The sequence below is a fragment of the Stegostoma tigrinum genome, chromosome 16 (genome assembly GCF_030684315.1).
Source record: "Stegostoma tigrinum isolate sSteTig4 chromosome 16, sSteTig4.hap1, whole genome shotgun sequence".
Classification (NCBI taxonomy): Eukaryota; Metazoa; Chordata; class Chondrichthyes; order Orectolobiformes; family Stegostomatidae; genus Stegostoma; species Stegostoma tigrinum.
In genome coordinates this window covers 36229496-36253975 of record NC_081369.1, presented here as the reverse complement: position 1 = coordinate 36253975, position 24480 = coordinate 36229496, and the positions used below count along the sequence as shown (strand labels likewise).

Here is a 24480-nt window from a genome sequence, read left to right as displayed (position 1 = left end):
ATGTTTCTGTGGCACTTGCTCAATGATGAATTTCTATCCTTGCCCAGTGAATGGAAATTATTGACTGTTTGGCATTTAGTCAGGAGAATATTTCAGCTAATGTGCTGGTGACATGAATCAATCACTACGTTTTTGCTTTACGCTCACTTTTGTGTAATTGCCTACAGGCACATGTTATAGACAATACTTTCTATACCAAATTGAATGCAAAATTCTATGGAACTGTTTTACTGCATCAGGAAATCAGCACATTTTATCCCATAAGAACATTAGAAATAAGGGCAGGAATAAATCATTGGCCTGCCATGTCTGCTTCACATTCAGTAAGACCAATGCTGATTTTCTAAATTAACTCTACCTCCCACTGCCATCCAAATATTCCTTAATTCCCTGAGAATATAAGAATCTATCAGTCTCTGTCTTGAATGTTCTCAATGAGCAGGCATCCACAACACGCTGGGGTAAAGAAATCCTAAGATTCTCAGCTCTCTAAATGAATATATTTCTCATTTTGTCCTAAGTGGCTGATCCTTACCCTGAGATTGTGACACCCCCACCCCTTCAACCACCCTAGTTCTAAGTCTTAAAGGCAAGGAGAAATATCATCCAACAATTATCCTTTCAAAATCCTTAATATCTGTATGTTTCAATGAGATCATCTCTCATCCTTCAAAGCTCTAGGAAATATGACCCTAGTCTACCCTTGCTGTTCTATGACAATCTTCCCAGATTCAAAGGACTCGAGAAAATGATGAACCAAAGGAAACTCGTCTTTGTCAGAAGGTGGTAATAGATAGATTAATGGGGTTGAAGATTGACAAATCCCCAGGATATAACATTCTATATCCCAGAGTGTTGAAAGAAAGAGGATGCTGGGTAATCCAAGATGGAGGGTGGGGAAAAAATTGTAGCTGTAAGAGCTGCTCTGTTTTTGAGGTATTTTCAGTGTTGGAGCTGAATTCCTTGAATTCTAGGAACTGTAATCACTGCTTTAAAGGCTGTTGCGTTATTTTGGAACTTTGTGAAAAAGAACAAAATAACAGCACTTTAAAAAGGAGGAAAACAGACAAATCACATGGGCAGTGATTCAAATGGAGAAAGAACCCTACACTGCTGCTGACCCAGCAGTAACCTGTACAGCTGCTGCCCTTGCTGTCTGTTTTCAAGTATCTCTGGACATCGGAATTCATTCCAAGAAAAATTTAAAAGAAGTTAAATTCACAGCTGATGTTGGAGAAATCTGCATGTGGGAACTCACAGCAGGGAGGCAGCTAAGTGGCTTTTCGAAGTGTAACCTTACTGGTTTTCTTTTGTAAATCTACAATATTGATTAGAGTGGGGTTTTCTTTATTGTCTCTTGATTAAACTTTAAAAATATAAAAACATAGCCTGGAGTTTTTAGAGCAGTAAGACTGTGCTATTTTCTGGGTCTATAGGTTGTTAAGGTGCAAACATTGCCTTTAGCAGAGTGATGTGCTCTTCCTGTTGGAGGTGGGAGATTAGAGAGAGTTTTCATGTTACTGATGATTATGCCTGCAGAAAGTGCGTTTGGTTACAAATTCTATTGGATCGTATGGAACAGTTGGAGTGACAATTACAGGCAATGAGGAATTTACGGCAGCTAAAGGGTGTGATGGATGGCAGATGCAGGGAGGGAGATAAACTACAGATACAGTCATGTAGATGGGCGACGTCCAGGAAATGTAGGAAAGGGAGGCAGGTAGTGCAGGAATCTCCTGGGGCTATCCCCATCTCAAACAATTATTCCGTTCTGGAAAATGTAGGGGGTGATAGACTCTCGGGGGAATGTAGCACTGCCAGCCAGGTTTCTGGCAGCATGACTGGCACTAATGTAACGAGGAATATGTCAGGTTCTAAGCGATTGATTGTGATAGGGGACTGTCTAGTCAGAGGCCCAGACAGACATTTCTGTGGCTGGCAGCAAGGCATGAGAATGGTGTGTTGCCTCCTTGGTGCCAGGATCAAAGATATCTCAGAGAGAATGTAGGATATACTCAAACAGGAAAGGGACCAACAGGAGATCGTTGTACACTTTGGAACTAACAACATAGGAAGTGAAAAGGAGGAGAGAACATGGGAAGTTAGGCAGGAATTTAAAAAGAAAGTCCTCAAGGGTGGTAACATCTGGATTACTCCCAGTGCCATGAGCTAGGGAGAGTGGGAATAGGAGGATGGAGTGTTGAATGTGTGCCTGAGGGGTTGGTTCAGGACAGAAGGGTTCACATTTTTGGATCATTGGAATGTCTTCTGGGATAGGCATGACTTCTATAAGAAGGATGGTTGCACCTGGACTGGAAGGAGACTAATATACTGGCAGGGAGATCTACTAGAGCTGCTCGGGAGGATTTAAACTAGTAAAGGTGGGGGTTGGAGAGTGGGGGGACCCAGGGAGAAAGCAGGAAAGTGATCAGTCTGAAACTAAGACAGTGATGAGGAGTAACAAATCAAACAGACAGGGCAGGCAGGAACAATGTAAAGAAAGAGGTAGGATTGATAAGTTAAATTGCATTTATTTCAATGCAAGAGGCCTAACAGGTAAGGCAGATGAACTCAGGGCATGGTTAGGAACATGGAACTGGGATATCATAGCGATTACAAAGACCTGGGAAGGATCGAAATGGGTGGGGTTAGGGAGGGGTTGGGGGAAGAAAGGAAAGGGACTGGTGTTTTTGATTAGGGATTACATTACAGCTACATTAGGGAGGATTTTCCTGGGAATACATCTAGGGAAGTTATTTGAGTTAAACTGGGAAATAAGAAAGGGATGATCACCTTATTGTGATTGTACTACAAACCCCAATAGTCAGTAGGAAATTGAGAAACAAATTTGTAAGGAAAACTCAGTTATCTGTGAAGATTAATAGGGTGGTTATGGAAGGGAATTTTAATTTTCCAAACATAGACTGGAACTGCCATAGTGTTAAGAACTTGGATGGACAGGAATTTGTTAAGGGTGTACAAGAAAGTTTTCTGATTCCGGATGTGGATATACCTACAAGAGAAGGTGCAAAAGCTGATCTATTCTTGGGAAATAAGGCAGGGCAGGTGACTGAGGTGTCAGTGAGAGAGCACTTTGGGGCCAGTGACCACAATTCTATTGGATTTAAAATAGTGATCAGATCCCAGGGATTTATCCACTTTTACGTGTTTTAAGATGTCCAGCACCTCCTGCTCCATAACATTTTTCAAGGTGTGGCTATTTATTTCCTCATGTTCTCTATTCTCCATATCCTTCTCCCGAGTAAATACTGATATAAAATACTCATTTAGTATCTCCCCCATTTCCTGCGGTTCCACACATAGGTGGCCTTGTTGATCTTTAAGGGGCCTTCTTCTCTCCCAAGTTACTGTTCTGTCCTTAATGTATTTGTAGAATCCTTACGGAAACAGATAGACCAGATCTAAAGGTAAAAGTTCTAAATTGGAGGAAAGCCAATTTTGACAGTATTATGAAAGTACTTTAAAAGGCTGATTAGGGACAATGGAAAATGGGACGCCTTTAACAATGAGATAAACAGAGTCCAGAGGCAATATGTTCCTGTTAGGGTGAAGGGCAAGGCTGATAGGTGTAGGGAATTCTAGATGACTAGAGAAGTTGGGGTTTTGGTCAAGAATAAGAAGGAAGCATATGTCAGGTATAGACTGTAGAAATTGAGTAATTCCCTAAAACAGTATAAATACAATAGGAGTATACTTAAGAGGGAAATCAGGAGGGCAAAAAGGGGCCATGAGATAGCTTTGGCAAACAGAATTAAGATGAATCCATAAGGATTCTACAAATACATTAAGGACAGAACAGTAACTTGGGAGAGAAGAAGGCCCCTTAAAGATCAACAAGGCCACCAATGTGTGGAACCACAGGAAATGGGGGAGATACTAAATTAGTATTTTCTATCAGTATTTACTCGGGAGAAGGATATGGAAAATAGAGAACATGGGGAAATAAATAGCAACATCTTGAAAAATGTTACAGCGCAAGAGGTGCTGGACATCTTAAAATGCATAAAAGTGGATAAATCCCTGGGACCTAATCAGGTCCACCCTTGAACTTTGTAGGAAGCTAGGGAAGTGATTGCTGGGCCCCTTGCTGAGACATATGTATCATCGATAGCAATAGGCAGGGTGCTGGAAGACTGGAGGTTGGCTAACGGGGTGCCACTACTTAAGAAAGTTGGTAAGGAAAAGCCAGAGAACTATAGACTGGTGATGTTGACATCAGTGGTGGGCATGTTGTTGGAGACAATCCTGAGGGAATTTATATGTATTTGGAAAGGCAAGGACCGATTAGGGATAGTCAACACGGCTTGGTGCATGAAAAATTGTGTCTCATGAACTTGACTAAGTTTTTTGAATAAGTAGCAAAGAGAATTGTTGAGGACAGTGCAGTGGATGTGATCTATATGGACTTCAGTAAGGTGTTCAAAAAGGTTCCTCATGATAGACTGGTTACCAAGGTTAAATCACATGGAATAGAGGGAGAACCAGCTATTGAGATACAGAGCTGGGGCGAAGGTAGAAGACAGAGGGTACTGTTTTTCAGACTGGAGGCCGATGACCAATGGTGTGTCACAAGGATCGGTGCTGGGTCCACTTCTTTTTGGCATTTATATAAATGATTTGGACGCGAACGTAGGAGGTATGGTTAGCTAACTTTGCAGATGACAATAAAATTGGAGGTGTAGTAGACAGCAAAGAAGCAACAGGATCTTTATCAGATGAGCCAGTGTGCTGAAGATTGGCAGATGGTGTTTAATTTAAATAAATGTGAGGTGCGGCATTTTGGAAAGGTATATCAGGGCAGGGCTTATACACTTAATGGTAAGGTCCTGGGGTGTGGTATTGAACAGTGAGACCTTGAAATGCAGGTTCACAGTGCCTTGAAAGTGAAGTCACAGGTAGATAGGTTACTGAAGAAAGTGTTTGGTATGCTTGCCCTTATTGGTCAGTGCATTGAGTATAGGAGTTAGGAGATCATGTTGCGACTGTACAGGACATTGGTTAGGCCACTATATAATACAGCATGCAATTCTGGTCTACCTTCTATCGGAAGGATGTTGTGAAACTTGAAAGAGTCCAGAAAAGATTTACAAGGATTTTGCCAGGGTTGGAGGGATTGAGCTATAGAGAGAGGCTGAATAGGCTGGGGCTATTGTCCCTGGAGGGCAGAGGCTGAAGGGTGACCTTATAGAGATATAGAAAATCATAAGGGGCAATGAATAGGGTAAACAGGCGAGGTCTTTTCCTCAGGGTGGGGGAGTCTAAAATTAAAGGGCATAAGTTTAAGGTGACAGGGGTAAGACTTAAAAGGAACCTAAGGGGCAACCTTTTCATGCAGAGAGTGATGTGTGTCTAGAATGAGCTACCAGATGAAGTGGTGGAGGCTGATTCAGCTACAATATCTAAAAGGTATTTAGATCTGTTTCCGTGCTATGTATCTCTATGACTCTAAATACCCACGGAGACAATGCATTATCTTCTAAACTTCCATAGATTCCAGAATGGTTCTTGAAGATTGGAAAGTAGCAAATGCCACCCCACAATTTAAGAAGGGAGCATTAAAGAAAACCAGGATCAAGAGACCCGTTAGCCATACATTAGTCATAAGAAATATAAAGGATGCGATATATGGACCCTTGGTCAATAATGATCTGAGTAGGTGTAGTGAGCACCGATTTGTGAAAGGGAAATTGTGTTTGACAAACCTGGTGGAGTTTTTTTGAAGATATTACCAACAGTCAGCCAACTTGTAACCCAATTATTCCTGCTCTCTATTTTCTGTCTATGAGCAATGCTCAATGCATGTTAATATATTATCCTCAATCCATAAACCCGAATTCGGTGTGACAACCTCTTGTATTGGACCTTATCAAATGCTTTTTGAACAGAAGAATATAAGAACTAGGAGCTGGAATAGGCAATTCAGCTCCTTCAGTCTGCTCCTCCATTTAATATGATCATGGCTGATGCCAAAATCTGAAAATCAAAATGCACAATCTCCATTAATACCCCTTACTATCCAACCAATTACAATCTCATAAAGTGCTAATACATTTGTTAAAGATGCTTTCCATTTCATAAATACACGTAGCTACTCTCCACTCCATTTGGTTAGTTCTTGAAACTGGGAAATTCTGGAAAATAGCCATTGATACATTCACTATCCCTGTAGCCATCTCTTTTAAAATCCTAGAATAGAGGGCATCAGATCCTTAAGATTTCTTGACTTTTAATAATTAATTTCACCAGTATTATTTCTTTCAGCTGTGTGAACATCTTTAATAAAACTAATTTCTTCAAATTCCTCTTTCACACTAGAAATTTGATTTTGTGCTACTTTCAGAATTTTGTTGTGTTTTAGAACATAGAACAATACAGCGCAGAACAGGCCCTTCGGCCCTCAATGTTGCGCCGACGTGTGAACTAATCTAAGCCCCTCCCCCACACTATCCCATCATTATCCATAAGCTTATTCAAGGACTGTGTAAATGCCCCTAATGTGGCTGAGTTAACTACATTGGCAGGCAGGGTGTTCCACGCCCTTACCACTCTCTGAGTAAAGAACCTGCCTCTGACATCTGTCTTAAATCTATTACCCCTCAATTTGTAGCTATGCCCCCTTGTACAAGCTGAAGTCTTTCTATTGTGAACAATGTACTTGTCAAATGTCTTGGCCATTTCCTAAATTCCTATTACAATTTCTGTTATCTCAGCCTTTAAATGAACCACATTTACTTTCATAGTCACAGAGAACTTTGGAGCAGAAGAAGGCCATTCAGCCCATTAAACCTGCTCCATCATGGCTGATCTGACAGGGGTCTCAACTCCACTTTCCAGCCTGCTGCTCTTGAATTCCTTATCTATAAAAAATCTATTAATGAATAAATTCAATGAAGCAGCCTTAATTGTTTTCTGAAGAAGTAAATTCTAAAGAATGAGGACCCTCCGAGGGAAAGTAAATTCTCCTCATCTCTGTCTTAAAAGGGAGGCCACTTATTTTTAAATAAGTGCCCCTTAGTTCGTGTCTCCCCCTCAAGGAGAAACATCACTCCAGCATCTCCCCAGTCCGGTCCCCTCCAGATCTTACATGGCTCAATAAAATTACCTCCATTCTTCTCAACTCTAATTGATAAAGGGTCAACCAATGCAACCATTCCTGATCATTTAAGTTCTTCATCACAGGAATGAGTCAATTAAATCTTCCCTGAACTGTTTCTAACGCAATAATACCCTTTTCAAAAGAGGAGAACAAAGCTACATACAGTGCTCTAGATGTAGTCTCACCAAAACCCTTTACAGTTGCCGTAAAAAATTCCTATTTTTGTGTTCCATTCCCCGACAATAAATACCAACTTTCCATTTGCTTTTCCAATCACTGGCTGTACTTGCATCCCAACTAATTTCACAAATCGCTTGTTTTTTTCAATACCCATTAAAGCTTTCACAATCTGTTTTTAAGTATTTTTCTGGCTTACTCTGATATTCTTTTTCTTCCTTCTTTATCAATTTCTTGGTCAAAGACAACGCAGCATGGTGTCAGAGGGTCAGCTAGGCCTGACTGCCCAACTTAAGCCAAGGTGCAGCGGCATGTGACACAAACACAGACAATGCTGGAGAACCTCAGCAGGTCGGATAGTGTCTGTGGAGAGAGAAATAGAGTTCACAATTCAAACTCAGCATGTCTTGTGGTCAGAACTATCTTTGGTTTCCAATAAAAACAAAAGATTTTGGAAATACTCAAGTCGGTCAGACATAATCTGTAGAGAGAAACAGAGTTCATGTTTGAGGCTTTTATCAGGCCACAGATCTAATGTCAGGTCCTCAACGTACAATGGTGGGTAGGATTTTACAGTGGACTTTGCAGCCCTAATGTTGGGTCCAATGGATTTTGGGAGCCTGCACTTGTTGGAATTCAGACTGAGGAGTTATTTTCTGAAAGGCAGCCTCCTGGAGTTCCACCACCAAGTTTGTTGCCCAATTATGGATATCTGTCAGGTTCCAAAATGAACCATCCTAATCACAGAGCCATCAATTCTAGAGCCTCGGCAGCCTCATATAAGAAAACACAAGATGTCTTCAAAATGGAGGTGCCCCTGGAAGGGTAGAACTAATTAAATGTATTTAGAGGGAGAAGGCCTCACAAAATGGAAAGGAAACCTCTCTAGGGTTTTTGGGGCCATAAAATGACCTTTTATCTGAGGCCCCAACGTCGGGGCTTGGGACTCTAACTACAATGACCCTCAATGACACAGGCAGGGTGCGTCTGTTTGAGTTTGTAGATCCTCATGAAACAGGAGGTAACAAAGTGACTGCCGCCCAACTAAATTGAAGCTTAATTATTTAAATTGCTTTTCAGCTTCCAATGGCCATTTCAGACTGCCTCTGGGAAATTTTCCAGCCACTAGATTTTTCCACTAAGTCTACTATTCAGGGGTCAGGGAAGTTCTGCCCATTAATTTTGCTTCTCCTTCCATAAATCCCACCTGGAATGCTGAGTATTTCCAGCATTTCCCATTTTTATTTCAGATTTTCAGCATCTACCATGTTTTGCTTTTGTATCATTGGTATACATCTAGGGGCAAAATGAATTTAGGCCAACTATTGCATTTGCCATTAATTTAATCATCTTTATCACATTAGGCACTTTTTGTCTGGGGTGTGGTTTAATAGCAGCTTCAAATTCTGTATCTTCAGTACATCATTGACATGGTGGCTGAATGGTTTTAATCCCTTTTAATGCAGGATTAAGGGAGTGAAAAATGAATGCTATAAAAACTGTTAATCCAAAAGGTCTTTATGCAAAGTTTGAGGGCAGAGTAATAAGGAATGCCAAAATGGTCTTCAATTATCACATCCCTGGTATCTCTGTCTGTGAGGCTTTGAGATGGTCCTCATTCTACTCTTTCCTTGTCTTAACTTCGGTCTTTCTCATCCATTGAGAACTGATGTTATTCTGCCTCCTCGAAATAAAGCTGCCTACAAATAGTTAGGTTATGCAGGATGAAACATACTTCAATGGTGTAGGGATATTTTAGGAGGTTGCAATGTATATTTGTACACCTGAATTTCACTTGAAGACTCAGTAGTGTACTTGATAATGACCTTGGTGGTCCCATAGCTTTAATATTACAAGTGCTGTTTGGGACAATAATAAACATGAGTTTCACAGAAAAATTCCAATTAATGAGTCAATTATTTAAAAAAGTAATTAATAACATTGGCCATCAAAAAGTGCCAAACAGAAAAACTAAATTGTTATTTTGACATTTTATTTCATAATCAGATCCAGAAAGGCCTCATGCCTGATCACATGGGCAGGGGAATAGGCATCCCTGCGTTAAGAAACACTAACCTCACTTGTTCCTCTGGTGAGACACATTTTAGACCATAAGACCAAAGATATAGGAGTGGAAGGAAGGCCATTCGGCCCATCAAGTCCACTCTGCCATTTAAATCATGGCTGATGGGCATTTCAACTCCACTTCCCTGCACTCTCCCTGTAGCCCTTGATTCCTTGTGAGATCAAGAATTTGTCGATCTCTGCCTTAAAGGCATCTAACGTCCCAGCCTCCACTGCACTCCGTGGCAATGAATTCCATAAGCCCACCACTCTCTGGCTGAAGAAATGTCTCCTCATTTCCGTTTTAAATTTACTCCTCTAATTCTAAGGCTGTGCCCATGGGTCCTAGTCTCTCCGCCTAATGAAAACAACTTCCCAGCATCCACCCCTTCTAAGCCATACATTATCTTGTAAGTTTCTATTAGATCTTCCCTCAACCTTCTAAACTCTAATGAATACAATCCCAGGATCCTTAACCGTTCATCATACGTTAAACCTACCATTCCAGGGATCATCCGTGTGAATCTCTGCTGGACACGCTCCAGGGCTAGTATGTCCTTCCTGAGGTGTGGGGCCCAAAATTGGACACAGTATTCTAAATGGGGCCTAACTAGAGCTTTATAAAGTCTCAGAAGCACATCACTGCTTTTATATTCCAACCCTCTTGAGATAAACGACAACATTACATTCGCTTTCTTAATCACGGACTCTACCTGCAAGTTAACTTTTAGAGAATCCTGGACCAACACTCCCAGATCCCTTTGTACTTCTGCTTTACGAATTTTCTCACCATTTAGAAAATCGTCCACGCCTGTATTCTTTTTTCCAAAGTGCAAAACCTCACATTTACTCACGTTGAATTTCATCAGCAATTTCCTGGACCACTCTCTTAAACTGTCTAAATCTTTCTGCAGCCTCCCCACCTCCTCAGTACTACCTGCCTGGCAAACTTCGCCAGAATGCCCCCAGTCCCTTCATCCAGATCATTAATGTATAAGGTGAACAGCTGCGGCCCCAACACTGAAGCCTGCGGGACACCACTCGTCACCGGTTGCCATTCCGAAAAAGAGCCTTTTATCCCAACTCTCTGCCTTCTATCAGACAGCCAATCCTCAATCCATGCCAGTAACTCACCTCGAACACCATTGGCCCTCACCTTGCTCAGCAACCTCCCGTGAGACACCGTATCAAAGGCCTTTTAGAAATCTAGATAGTCTACATTTTGAGCTGCTATAGCATGATTCATATTGAAGTGAGGGTCAGAGACAGGTTGCCATTCAGTCTGGCTTTTTCTTCTCTTCCAACCTGATCTTGTGGACAATCTTTTTGAGAAAGTGAGGAGGGAGACAGAGGAGGAGTAAGAGGGTTGGGGGAGAGTGTGTGGCTCAGTCTCAGGGTTCAAACACACTCCCCTCACACCCACATCCTTCCAATTCTATCCCCACTCCCTCTTTCTTTCACATACTCTCGCCTTCTCATTCACTGCCCCCTCTACATCCCTCTGATACACACACACACACACACACACACACACACACACACACACACACACACACACACACACACACACACACACACACACTATCTCCCTGTCTCTCACACACATCCTCACTCCCCCCCCTTGCACATAGTCTGTATCTCCCTCTCTCCTCCACACTCTTCTCCCTTCCTCACAATTTCTCTGTTCCTACTACATTTTTTTTATTCCTCCTCTCTCCTCTCACATATATACAAACCCTTCACAGGCCTATGATTTGGAAGCTCCCTCCAACATCTTGAATGTGGCCATTCTGGGTGCCCTACCTTGCTTTCCTCCTGGCTTGCTGGCAGGCTTAGTGCCACATTCTCTCATCTCCTGGCACAGACCTGGGAGGACACTGTTCCATGCACTGGTCCGGCCAATATCCTATTCCTTGCCCTCCACAAGCAAACCCTCTGCCACTACTCATCTATGAAGACCTGAAACGAGTGCCTGCACCACCCTCTGCTCCTTCAGTCAGAAGCTGCATGTCATAGAGTCACGGCATCATAGTTGTACAGCACAGAAACAGACCCTTCAGTGCAACATGTCAGTGCCAACAGATATCCTAAACTAATCTAGTTCCATTTAGCCCATATTCTTTTAAACCTTTCATATTCATCGACCTATCCAGATGCCTTTTAAATGTTGTGACTGTACTCACCTCCACTTCCTCTGGCAGCTCATTCTATATGCGCACCACTCCCTGCATGAAAAAGTTACCCTTCAGGACCCTTTTAAATCATTTCCCTCTCATCTTAAACCTATGCCCTCTAGTTTTAGACTCCCCTACCCACATTTGATCCTGACAGGTTAACTAATGGGCCTATCCCCCGCAGCAAATGCAGGACAGAAATTACATCTGACATCTGACTACAACAACCACTTAACACTGTGCATCCCTCCCGTGGGAGAAGATAATGCTCAGTAGCACAGAATGAGGATGCTGGTGAGGAGGTACTGACATCTGACATTTGAGACTTTATGAAAATGAATAACAAACATTGGCTTCAACTCTCTGGAATGGACAAGTAGCCACTGTCACTTAGTGGATGTTTTGGGACCTTATGCATTCCTTCATATAGTCTCAGTCCCTCCTCAAACTAGATATTTTCTAAACAATTTGTTTACACCTCAGGACCAGGTAGGAATTGAATTGTTGTATAAGAGTCTTCTCATTGTCCATGCTGCGTTTGGAACCTTGGCGGTGTGAGGTCCTTTGGCATGGGCCCCTTTTGGTTTAGTCTGTTTTAGACTCGAAAGTGGAGCATGGTCCTCTATAAGCAGTTGAGTTTTCACAGACTCATTTGTTGCTCGTTGAGGTTGCCACTACATCTTTGTTTCCATATTTTTTATTAATTCAAATGAAATTTTGTTGTCTAAAAATGTCAGTGATTAATTGGAAAAAGTAATGTTTAAAAAATTCTCAAAGAAACAATCAGGAAGCTGGCAAATCTCTTGGTAATCCAAATTGCACAGTAACGCATAGATTTCTGTGATCCAATTGTCTGCAACCAAACTCCCTTTTAAATATGCTGTTGGAAGCCTAGAGAGACCAATTCCATTATGTTTTAAAGGCAGATTGTATGCTGGGCAGGCTTTCTAAAAGAAATGCACAGTTAAAATGACAGTTGGCTGGATATCAGTAGTAATTAGACTGAAGCAATTTTAACAGTGCTGCAGCATCCCACTTTCAGACAGACATAGCGGGTTCAATTTGCCCCTAGAGTTTTTAAAGCATGGGTAATGCAGTTCATCACAATGTCACACAGTTTCAAGATAATTTTACAGCCTTCCCTCCTCAAGGATCACAGAGTGCTTCAAGTATTCAGATTCTGATTTTATTTTGCAGGTGAATGAAATATTTAGCTACTTAACAGACTCCAGTTCGAAAACAATTTCCATGGTCCCAATAGCCTTTCAATGAAGCTGTCCCTGCAGTTTGCAATGCTGTGGGATGCACAATGCTGCACAGTGTCGATACATGTCATACTGCTTTGCTCAGGGCACTGCTAATATGGATGTAAATTGGATTATCCATTGGATAGCCATATTGTCTGAATTTCATAAGAATCTGAAACTTGAAAAATGTTTTCTTCAATAATATTTTACATACTGTTTCAAAAACAAAGCTATTTATTCAAGGACTTTTTTTGGTTATCATTCTTTGTATTTTGAATGCATTTAATTTCATAATATTCTTCCTATGAAACTGTTATTCCATCTCACTGCAGTATTCACCAAGTGGCTTGTGTTCTTGCTGCTTCATTTGGTGACCTTGGCAATATTAGAAAAGTCTGATTGGTTTATTTAGGTCCTTTACAGAAAGAGAAGAACTCATCTTGCTCAGTCTGTCCCATACATGATATTCATCCCATGCTAATTTGGCTGTTCCTTCACCACCATCTGAGCTGGCCACTAAACCACTCAATTATATCAAACTACAACTCAGTAGCTTAAGAAAAAGATCCACATCCACCTTGTGTGTACTGCTAATGATGGATGATAAACGCCATCTTTGTCAGAGGTGGCTGCATCCAAAGAATGAAGGACAGAGATAAAATAACTGCACTGGCTAGATTTGGAGGATATCAAAATATCCAATCTGATGGGACTCTGAGCTTCTAACAACAATTTTCCTGTCCAACTTATTCCTCGCTGGGCATAACTTTACCGCAAAAGTTATTATAAATATTCCTGAAGGTCTGCTGACATCCTCATAGCAAAGTTACTGGAGTCTCATCAGAACCATGATGAGCACCCAATTAGTAAATGTATTGACTGAATATTATACACCTAAAGCATTTACCTTAAATTCCACATATTTATTCAAAATAATATGAAACTACCAGTGTTATTAATCTATCAATGTCCTCAGCTTGGCCTTGCAAAGGAATCTGAGGTGTGGAGCCCACATAAATAAATCCAAAGATAAGAATATTAGGTTCTCAATTAAATACCACCAAAACATCAATCTGATATTTGTTCCCATAATTTTCATTAAATGTTTAAAATGTATTTCTCTTGGAGTTTGGTTGAGGAACTAATGCCAGCAAAGAAGAACAACCATTGTGCAAGCTATTCTGCTACAAAAGCTCCAGCCAGCCATATAATTATGAATAAGCCATCAGTTTTGACAACTCTGTTCTCCTATCCAGAGGATACCGTGAAAGTAAAGGCCATTATGGGAGGGAGAGAAGGCACAATTGCAAGGGAAACCGGAGAAGCATTTGACACATTTTGGTTGATAGTAAATCTAAGCCAAAATCACTGATTGCAACATTTATACGTTATGTCTCACTCAGAGATAGTAAGAACTGCGGATGCTGGAGCCAGAGATACTATGGTGTGGAGCTGCAGGAACACAGCAGGCCAAGCAGCATCAGAGGAGCAGGAAAGTTGATGTTTCGAGTCAGGATCCTTCTTCAGAAAGGGGGGAGGGAGAGGGGAGCTCAGAAATAAATAGAGAGAGGAGGGGTGATGCTGGAGAAGATAGGTGGCATGGTGATAGGTGAGTGCAGGTCCTGCCCCAAACTGGAGGAGCAGCACATCATATTTCGCCACAGGACCCTACAATCTAATGGGCTAAGCATGGATTTGACTAGTTTCAAACACACCCCTGACCTCATTCCATGACCAACCCTCCCTCTTATCCCCACATCCTTGACTTGACACAGCCTGTCCATCTTCTCTTCCATCTATCCACACCTCCCACCTCACTGACCAATCCCCACCACTCCCTGCCTGCACTCACCTATCACTATCCCACCTATCTTCCACACCCTTACCCCATCTGTCTCTGTTTCTGAGCTCCCTTCCCCTCCCCATATCTGAAGAAGGGTCCTGACTGGAAACATCAACTTTCCTGCTTCTCTGATGCTGCCTGGCCTGCTGTGTTCCTCCAACTCCACACTGTATTATCTTTATTGTCATGTGTTGTCAAGTAACAAATCCATTAAGTTGTGTTTCAGGAATTTTGTACAAAGTACTATGTAGTCCTTTTGTACAATATTCCTGAAACACAATTTAATAGATTATACACAATCTTTAAAGTTATCGATAAATGCAAGAAAACTAGGGATTTTATTCAATGAGATATCTGTTTCCTAATGTAGGTAGACTTGTAAAGAATTTGTGTTTATTTTCCAAGAAATGAGTATTAATGCGAGCTAATGCAAAGATGGGAGCCAGGAGGTCCTACTAGATGGGTTATGCATATAGTTGCTGTCCATGGTGCATGTCCTGATATGTCAGTGATGATAAAACTCTGAAGAAGCAAGCAATAGGATCGATTTGCCAGATTACTCCTCTGACTTTGTGAACTGCAGCCATCTAATATCTTTGCGGCGGGTGTGAGAAAGGGAAACTGTGTATGAGGTGAGATTATACAATAATGTGGTTGTTAATACATGTTAATCCATGCCACTAGACTTCTCACTGCTCACAAATGAGTATCTCGCCTTGCTGTTCAGCACTTGGTTTAAAAAAGGGATGTTTTGCTCTTAATGGCAGGAGGCTACTCAAGGCCAATCTCGTACAACTCTCCCAAATTTCTCTCTAATTCCTATATGTTTCAGGGATTGGGAAAAAGCCACTCCTTATGTTCATATAACTGAGTGTCATTTTAATTGTGGTCAAGTCAGTGCCAAGTTGAAAACTTAAAATTACCTAAATTAAGTTACTTCAGCATTATTTTAAAAATTTTAACTTGGAACAATGCAGACTACTTCAAATGATTTTCAAGAATCTCCCCAATGGCCAGTGAAGCTCACCCTGTGCAAAATGGGAATAAACAGGATTTTCCAAGTTTAATTTCTTGGGTTAGATTTCTGTATTTACGTATTATTTATACAAAGCATAGAAAGGAATTTCTGGTCAAAAAGATCATATGCCATTAAGAGATATATCTCTGGACTTAATTTATTTTAACATGTTAAAAATAAATCTCTGTGGCTTTGAAAGGAGCATTGCAACAACCTCCCAATCATATTTTTTATCTCTGTTTTCCAACCAGGTGATGTTTACTGTGTAGAAAATAAGGCCAAAATCTATCTCCTTCAGCGCTAAGCTGATTATAGTCAGATATCGGAATGCTACATGGGATTCAGTATCCTTGAGTCTGGAAGAACAAAGTCAAGCCAGGTTCTAGCTCATGATTACTATCAAGTACTTCTCTGCAAAATGCCTGTTTGAACTAGAGTAATATTAGGCTACAGTGTGACACCCTTACAGGTGCTCATTTAAGCTCAGATAACGAAATATAATTGCACATATGTTGCCTCTTATACTTTGCAGCGCAAGAGATTATGTGATCACAAAATATATGGAAATAATTGACTTGTTACAAAAACTGCTTTAAAATATGATAGGTTTTGTTACAAATCATGTAAATTCCTGTATATCGTCTAACATCTGTTTCCATAGTTATATTCTGCCAACATAAAGAGTAGGATGATGGAAAAGACTTCTTTTAGACCTAATGGTTGTTAGCAAATATGAATAGGGATCTCCACCTGAAATTGTGGCTTTAAACTGTACCATTACAATAAGCACTTGAAGCTTGTTGTATGTATGGTTGGTATCCATCCAGAAGCTCCACCTCCACTAAATCTGTTACTCCTGATGGAAGCAATGCTGCTTCCATGACCTGGAATTTGTAAGACTTTGACAGTGAGCTGCCAATGTTTGTTGTCCTGTACCCCTTGGAGTCTTCTTTCCTTCTGGCCACATATTTCATCCAGCCACGGATAAATATTTTTCTGTAGCTTGTAATATCATGGTAATAAAAACAGAGGGTCTCGAGGAAGGGCGTCTTGACCTGGAACTTTAACTCTGATTTCTCTCCACAGGTGCTGCCTGCTGAGTTTTTCCAACAACTTCTGTTTTTTGTTTCTGATTTACAGCATCCACAGTTCTTTTGGTTTTGATATAATGGTAATGATAGATTAAACAACATTATTGAAATATATCTTCTGATAGACTGTGTTGGAGACGAATTTGCCGAAATTAGCAGAAGATCAAAGGATGTTGCAAAAGCTCCACTGAAACTACCAAAACATTCAAATTCCTGCCAAATTCCTGAGTCCAACGGTAATACTTTATTTATTCTTACAATTGTGGAAATTTGTATTCCTTGAATAACAAACTTAGGTCTATATGTAAAGCATGAACAAAAAGCCCTCAGCCAGTTTCATGTTGCTGGGAAAGCCTTTATATACTGCACAATGATATATGTGCAATCTGGAAAACTTACCATTCTTGTATTTGTTGAGTTGTTGGTAATATGATTACCTCACTCAATCAAGGATGGAATAGAGTGTTTGAGGTCTTCAGCATAGAATGAAGGCTCTTCACCCCTGATGTCTGCACTGGTTAAAACACACATCTAAATATTTTAAAGCCATTTTCCAACACTTGGCCCATTGCCTTGTATGCCTTGGCATCGCAAGTGCACATCTAAATACTTCTTAAATGTTATGGGGGTCTCTGCTTCTACCACTCTTACAGGCAGTGAGTTCCAGATTTCTGCCACCCTCTGAGTGAAAAGCTCTTGTCTCACATCCTCTCTAAGTCTATTACTTCACTGACCGTTGGTCATTGATCCTTTCACCAAAGGGAAACATTCCTTCCTCTCTGCCCTATCTATTCTCTCATAATCTCAAACATGTGCCCCCTGACACCCCACTCCTCCCCCCCAAGCTTACCTGCTCCAAAGAAAACAACACCAGTCTATCCAATCTCTCTTCAGAACTAAAACTCTCTGGCCCAGGCAACATCCTGGTAAATCTCTTCTGCCCCTGTCTGGTGCAATATGGATTCTTGAACTGTACACAATACTCTAGCTGTGGCCTAACCAATATTTTATACAGATCCACCATAACACCCCTGCCCTTAAACTCTATGCTTTGGCTAATAAAGGCTAGTATCCTATGTGCCTTCTTAAATACTTTATCTACCTGTCCTACTACCTTAAGGGACCAGTGGATATGCACACCAAGATCAATCTGATGCTCTGTACTTCCCAGGGTCTACCGTTCATCATGTATTCCCTTACCTTGGTTGTCCTCTCCAAGGGTATCACTTCGCACTTATCTGGATTGAATTCCATTTGCTATGATCAGCCTATGTGTCGAGCCCATCTATATCCTCTAAGGCTATCCTCCTCATAATTTGCCACTAATTTTTTTGCACCATTTGAGAACTTACGGATCTACCCTTCTACATTCAAATCTAACTCATTTTTATAAACCACAAACAGAGAGGGCCCCTGTGGAACCTAACTGGACACAAAAATGCCCCTCTGTTTCCTGCCACTCAGCCAATTCCAGATCTAATTTACCAAATTCCCTTGCAACTCATGGGATCTTACCTTTGTTATCTATCTCCCATGTTGAAACTTATTAAAAGCCTTGCTGAAGTCCAAATAAACTACACCAAATGCATTGCTCTCATCTACACACCTAATCACCGTTTTGAAAAATTTACTGACATTGTCAAACACGCGTCCCCCTTGACAAAAACATGCTGAGTGTTCTTAATTATTCCCTGCACTTATAAGTGCAGATTAATTCAGTCCCTCAGAATTGCTTCCACATAGTTTCCCCTGAGTTTAGACTTAGATCTGTAGTTTCCTGTTTTATCCCTTTATTTCTGCTTGAAAGATGGGACCACAATGGCTGCTGTCACGTCCTCCAGCACACATCCTGTGGCCAAAGAGGAATGCCATTTTCTCCCGTACCTCACTCAATAGACAGGGATATGTGTCATCTGACCCTGAAAATGTAACTACCTTTCAGTCTGACAGACCACTTAGAACCTCCTCTCCATCTGTGCTTATTTCTTCAATTATACCTCAATTTTTCTCCCTGATTTCCATACCCATACTACCCTCTCACTGGTGAACATTGACACAAAGTCTTAATTTAAAACCCTATCTACGTCCTCTGGTTCCATGCACAAATTACCATTGTGGCCCTTAATGGGCCCTATTCTTTCCCTGGTTAACCTTTTGCCCTTAATGTACTGGTAAAATAGATTTGTATTTTCCTTTATTTCACTTGCCATTCTCCTTTTATGCCCCTTTTGTGTTCACAACTTCCTTTTTTAAGTTCTACCTTGCACATTCTGTACTCCTCAAGGGCTTTTGAATTTTAGAGCCCTCAGTGTCTGCTATTAGTTTCCCTTTTTCTCTTTATCCAATCCTGGATATCTCATGATACCCAGGATTCACAAGATTTATTTGTCCCACCTTTAATATTTAATGTAACATGTTGGTCCTGTATTCTCATTTCCTGCTTGAATCCGTCCCACTGCTCTGACACAGATTTACCTAAACATATCTGCTCCCGGTCTATTCTGGCCAATTCATACCTGATCTTACCAATATCGGCCTTCTCCCCGTTTAGAACTTTGATTTCAAGCCTGTCCTTGTCCTTTGCCATAAGAATCTTGAATCTAACAGTGGTATGATTACTGCCTGCAAAATGTCCCCCATTGGTATTTCAACCACTTGCTCAGCTTCATTATCTAAAATCAAATTGAGAACTGTAGGGCCTTCTTCATACTGGCTTAAAAAGCTCTCCTCAATGTATTTTATGCATTCTGCTCCCTCTAAAACTTTCACACTATGAATCAGTTAATAAATCGCCCACTATCTCTACCCTAATACATTAATATTGTTTATATCATTCATTGATTATACATGTATCAAGCAACTGGAGCTTTTTCCAACAACAAAAGTATTTGGCAATCCCAGTAAATTGTTTCAATCAGGATGCAACTAACACAATTTAAACTCAAGTGAGATAACAAGGTGTAGAGCTGGATGAACACAGCAGGCCAAGCAGCATCAGAGGAGCAGGAAAGTTGACATTTTGGGTTTGGACCTTTCTTCAGAAATGAGAGCTTTCCTGCTCCCCTGATGCTGCTTGGCCTGCTGTGTTCATCCAGCTCTATACCTTGTTATCTCAGATTCTCCAGCATCAGCAGTTCCCATTATCTCTTGAACTCACATGGGTGCTTCTGATGTTTGCATGACCCAATGATAGAATTGGTTCCTGCTTGTTTCAGTGACCACACAGCACCAGAATTTGAATCCTAGACCTCATTTAAATTTTGTAGGTCTAGGGCTGGGATTCATATTCTGGGAGGCCTAAACAATTGCTATGGTGCAACTCATCTGATTGAGATCAAGATCATCCAGATCGACCACCATCAATGTAAGTTGCAGAAGGGCATGGGATGAGATGAAGGTGATTGTGTAGGTTAGAGGTGCTGGACTGAAATGAAATGGCTCATTTTAAACATTTTTGACTCATGAATGTAAAGTAACATTTACCATTGGAAGACGTTTCTGGCTTCTTCAGCCATAGAACACACTACAGCCTGTATAGTTTCTGACCGATTCTACTAAAATGGCAGTCAATGTCCTATTTAGATCATTGGACGAATGTTAGAAGAAGTCCATTGTCTGAAACAATTGGACACCTGAGAAGAAGCATCTTTCAAAGTTAAGCTGGCTGCATAACAGGTATGGCAAGGGATTTAGATCTTACTTTGAGACCATTTCAGTGCGAAGCTACTGAATTACAGAAAGCAGTTTTCTGAAAGGTGCAAATATGCCCTGGTGGCATCATTTTGAGAATCAGTGCTTTTTAAGTAAATCATAATTTAATTACTAGGTGTTTCAAGTGTCAGCCTAATTTTATTGTAAATAAAAACAGAAAGAACTGTGGATGCTGTATATCAGGAACAAAAACAAAGTTGCTGGAAAAGCTCAGCAGGTCTGCCAGCATCTATGAAGAAAAAAGCAAAGTTAACATTTCGGGTGCGGTGACCTTTCCTCAGAACTGATTTTATTGTAAGCTAGTTTCATATTTTACTTCAGATTTAGGTATTACTATTAATATTGACTCTATTTGCATACTTCTTGCCTTTATTTGTTCTAGTTTATGTTATTATACTCAAATCCTAACATCTTTGCCATTAAAGTTTTCTCCTCCAGTTGAAACCATTAAAAGCAACTAATGGCAAAAGAATTTTTGAAAGCAAAACATTTTTTTGAAAATTTAACCATCAAATAACAGTAGATTTCTGTACAAACTTTCAGTCAAGATAATCACAAGGTACCTTTTTTCAGATTATTATAAGACGTTTTCTATTCCATATTTATTGTGTTTATTACATAGATGTTTGCAGCATTTTATTGCATGTGATTTAGTCCTGGTATATTGTGTTTTTAATAAAATTTTAAAACAATAAGATGAAGAATCCTATATTGTTTAGAAATATGGTTTATTATCTCTAATAGACTGACACAGTTACTATTCTGTTTTACAACGAAGAGGTGCTATACCATGCTATGTATTATTCAGTTGTGTTTAATTACCTGACCCTTTAAACTACAAAGCTGAATTGTTGTAAATCCTAAAGTCAATTACTGGTTAATCGTTGTTGACCAGGAAGGTTTGTAGACTGGTGAGTTCTTATAAATTTCTGGCTCCGGATCAGAAGATAGGGTAGTGTATGGGACACAAGTTATTTGTTTGTATCTTAAGTTATTTAGGTATAGATATATATTCCTCCTACCCTCACCTTAAAAGATCAATGGTCACAGCGTAAACCAACAACTTGTAATATCGAGATAATAAAATGTGAGGCTGGATGAACACAGCAGGCCAAGCAGAGTATCGCGCTTTTACTGCAATGAAACGTCCCAAACCGCTTCACGGGAACGTTATATAACAAAACTGATACTGAGATATAAGGCAATATTGGAGCAGATGGATAAAAGCTTGGTTCAAGAGGTTGGTCCAAAAGTGAGTGTATTTCCCCCCTTCAGTGCATATAAACCTACAGACGGGCAGATGGAAGAGTGCTTCCAGAAATAAATGAAAACATCTACAACAAATTAACGTTACTTCAAATTGTAGTATTTTACTGCAGGCTCGGTGAGCTGGGCAATAAAAACGGTTAGTCTGTTTTGCCCATACCCACAAGGATATGCAAAGTATGGTGGTAATTGTGAGGCGTTTGCCTAGTTCAGGTTGAGATGATAGTTTCCAGCTCCAGATGCTAGTTTTCCATGTGCACTGTCTACTGCGGGAATTGGGAAATACATAAATTTTCTGATTGCGCTCGCTTTTGTTTTCATCCAAGTAACTTCCGTTTCCATCGTATTTTTTTGTAATTTAAACCCATAGCGTTGTGTAATCGGAGTCATCCAGTAAAAAAACTTGTTTATAATTTCTTATAAAGTAATAATTTTGGCTGTATACTCTTCAGAAATCTTTATTTTAGCAGCATCACATAATTTTCTTGGTCCTGAACAACTATTCCTTAAATCTGTGCCACGATATCTATAATTCCATGTTTTATTAATCTTTATTAATAATTATATCTTATCAGTTCCCTTGAAGGGGTCTTGCATTTATAAGTGGGCTTATTTTCTATCTCTTGCGTGTTTCACATTGGTATTTGTTGGCACGATGAATTTACTATGACCATCGCCAAGAGGCTTAAATCCTTATGCCAGTTTACTCCATGCAAAGTTGAAGCAAAACCAATAGTTTCTCTACTCCTTCAGACGACATCTATACACAGTAGCTCCACAATCACAACAGCGCTAAGAATAAATTATTCCACAATGCACGATGCGGAAAACGTGTTGTACGGTCGCCAAGGCAACACAAACGGAGTTCGGGTGTCTAAATCGAAACCTTAGATGCAATAATTACACGATTCTGCAAACTCAGCAGGCCCGCGTTTTAATTTGAAATCTTTGCCTAGTCATCACTAGCCTATCAGGATGTCTTGGCGTTTACCTCAACCTGTCTTCTCATTCCTGTCTGGAACCCAGTGATTACAGTTCATGGTTTTCTTTGCTTGTCTCGCTTAATGGTTGCTTCATGCACATTCAAAATGCTGTTTCTTTCTGGTGTTGGTTTTCTGTAACTGTGGAAATCCAACCAATCATCCACATCTGGTATTGCAGATTAATAATATTAATATAACAGTGTTTCGTGCGTCAATTTCTGGCATTGCAACCCACGTTCCCTTTATCTGACAACATTCTCGTTTTATGTATTCTAATAAGCATCATCCTCACTCGGTTTTTGTCAAGTTTCCCTCCCTTTAGCAATTGGTGATGGTTGAACAAATTTGCTGTCATGGGGTCTGTTAGGAATCCAACCTTAGCCGCACTTTTTTCAACAGGAGTGGAAATATTAATTTTCGGGGTTTTTTAGTTTGTAGCTTTCGCCTGTAGGTCATGCACTGAGTCTCTCTTTCTGTTATGATCAGATATCAAACGTTGTAGCTGTTCTTTAGAATTGGGCCTGAAATTGGGCTCTCCAGTTTCACCAACCAGTAAGATTGGCCGATTTGAAAATCTCACACGTCCTCAATTTGGAATTTAGAATTTGAAATGGAAAATGTTTCAGAGTTGAGCACAATTTCATACATAATACGCAGCGATATTGCTCCTGGAATCCCTTTAAGATAGCTGCCTCCAATTATCAACTTTTGGGCACGCCCAAAAACGTTTGAATATTGCTTTATTACTACCACCATGTTTCTCTCCTCCAACCTCTTATTTCGTAAAAAAAACATTGAAACACTGATTTAAGTTTTTTTTTTCTTTTCCTACCTCCATCTCTGTAGGTCTCTGTTCCGTACCCATCTTGCAGTCCATTGTTCCAGGTCCCTTCGTACTTGGCTCCACTGCCAATGCTCTCCCGAACCCCATATCGTCCTTTGAAACCATGGCACCATTCGCCCTTGTAGACCCACTTTCCCTTGCTCTCCACTCCGATGCCATGCCTCTTCCCTTGAGCCCATGTCCCCTGGTAGGTATTACCACTTGGCCAGGTGTACACTCCAACCACCTCGAAGCCATGGCTCCAAGAGCCCGCGTACTCCCCTTGGCCCTTTGGGCCGGTGCAGATGCCATGTCCATGAGCCTTGCCATCTTCCCAACCTCCACAATACGACCCTCCATCGTCAAAATCGAACCTGCCACCCCTGGACATGCATGAAATGAGGATCACAATTCAGAGCAAGAAGGCGCCTGGACAATTCAAGCAGCCGGGCAACAAAACACACACAAACAAGAAAGAAGGAACACAAGCAACGCCTTCAACGAAGATAACGGATCCAGCAAAAATTACCCCAACGGTCGGTTACTACAAAAATCCAGTCATCTGGGACTCGACCGCCTGCGATAATTATTCAAAAATGCTGTCATATTTATAAGGAAATCTTCTAAAGAAACGACGAGATTCAGTTGGTTAGGATGATTACGCCTTTTGGCACAGCAATGCGTCTCGACACCTCAAGAGAAAAACAACAGACCTGATGTTTTTTTCCAATCTTGCAGCATTGCTCTAATGCTGGAGGGAGGATGCTTGTTTTGTCAGAGCAGTCTGGACTAGATCGTGCTGAATCAAGGGATCTACCGAGACGGTTCTCTCTCTCTCTGTCTCTGTCCTGAGTCCTGATTTTTAAAACCTTGCTCGAGCGAACAGGGTCCCTCTCACCCCTTCTCGATGGATTGAAGGCGCAGGATCTTGCGTAATGTTCATGTACACTTAGTGAATCCCATTGC

At 40.7% G+C, this 24480-nt stretch overlaps 1 protein-coding gene across 1 annotated transcript in view; it reads right to left on the bottom strand.

Annotated features, from left to right (window-relative positions):
• Positions 1-24480, bottom strand: part of jph3b (junctophilin 3b) — a 169834-nt gene extending 145354 nt beyond the window's left edge. The window contains exon 1 of the mRNA XM_048546487.2: positions 23524-24480. Within this exon, the coding sequence (XP_048402444.2) occupies positions 23524-23905 (382 nt within the window). The 5' untranslated portion in view covers positions 23906-24480. The remainder of the gene's footprint in view (positions 1-23523) is intronic.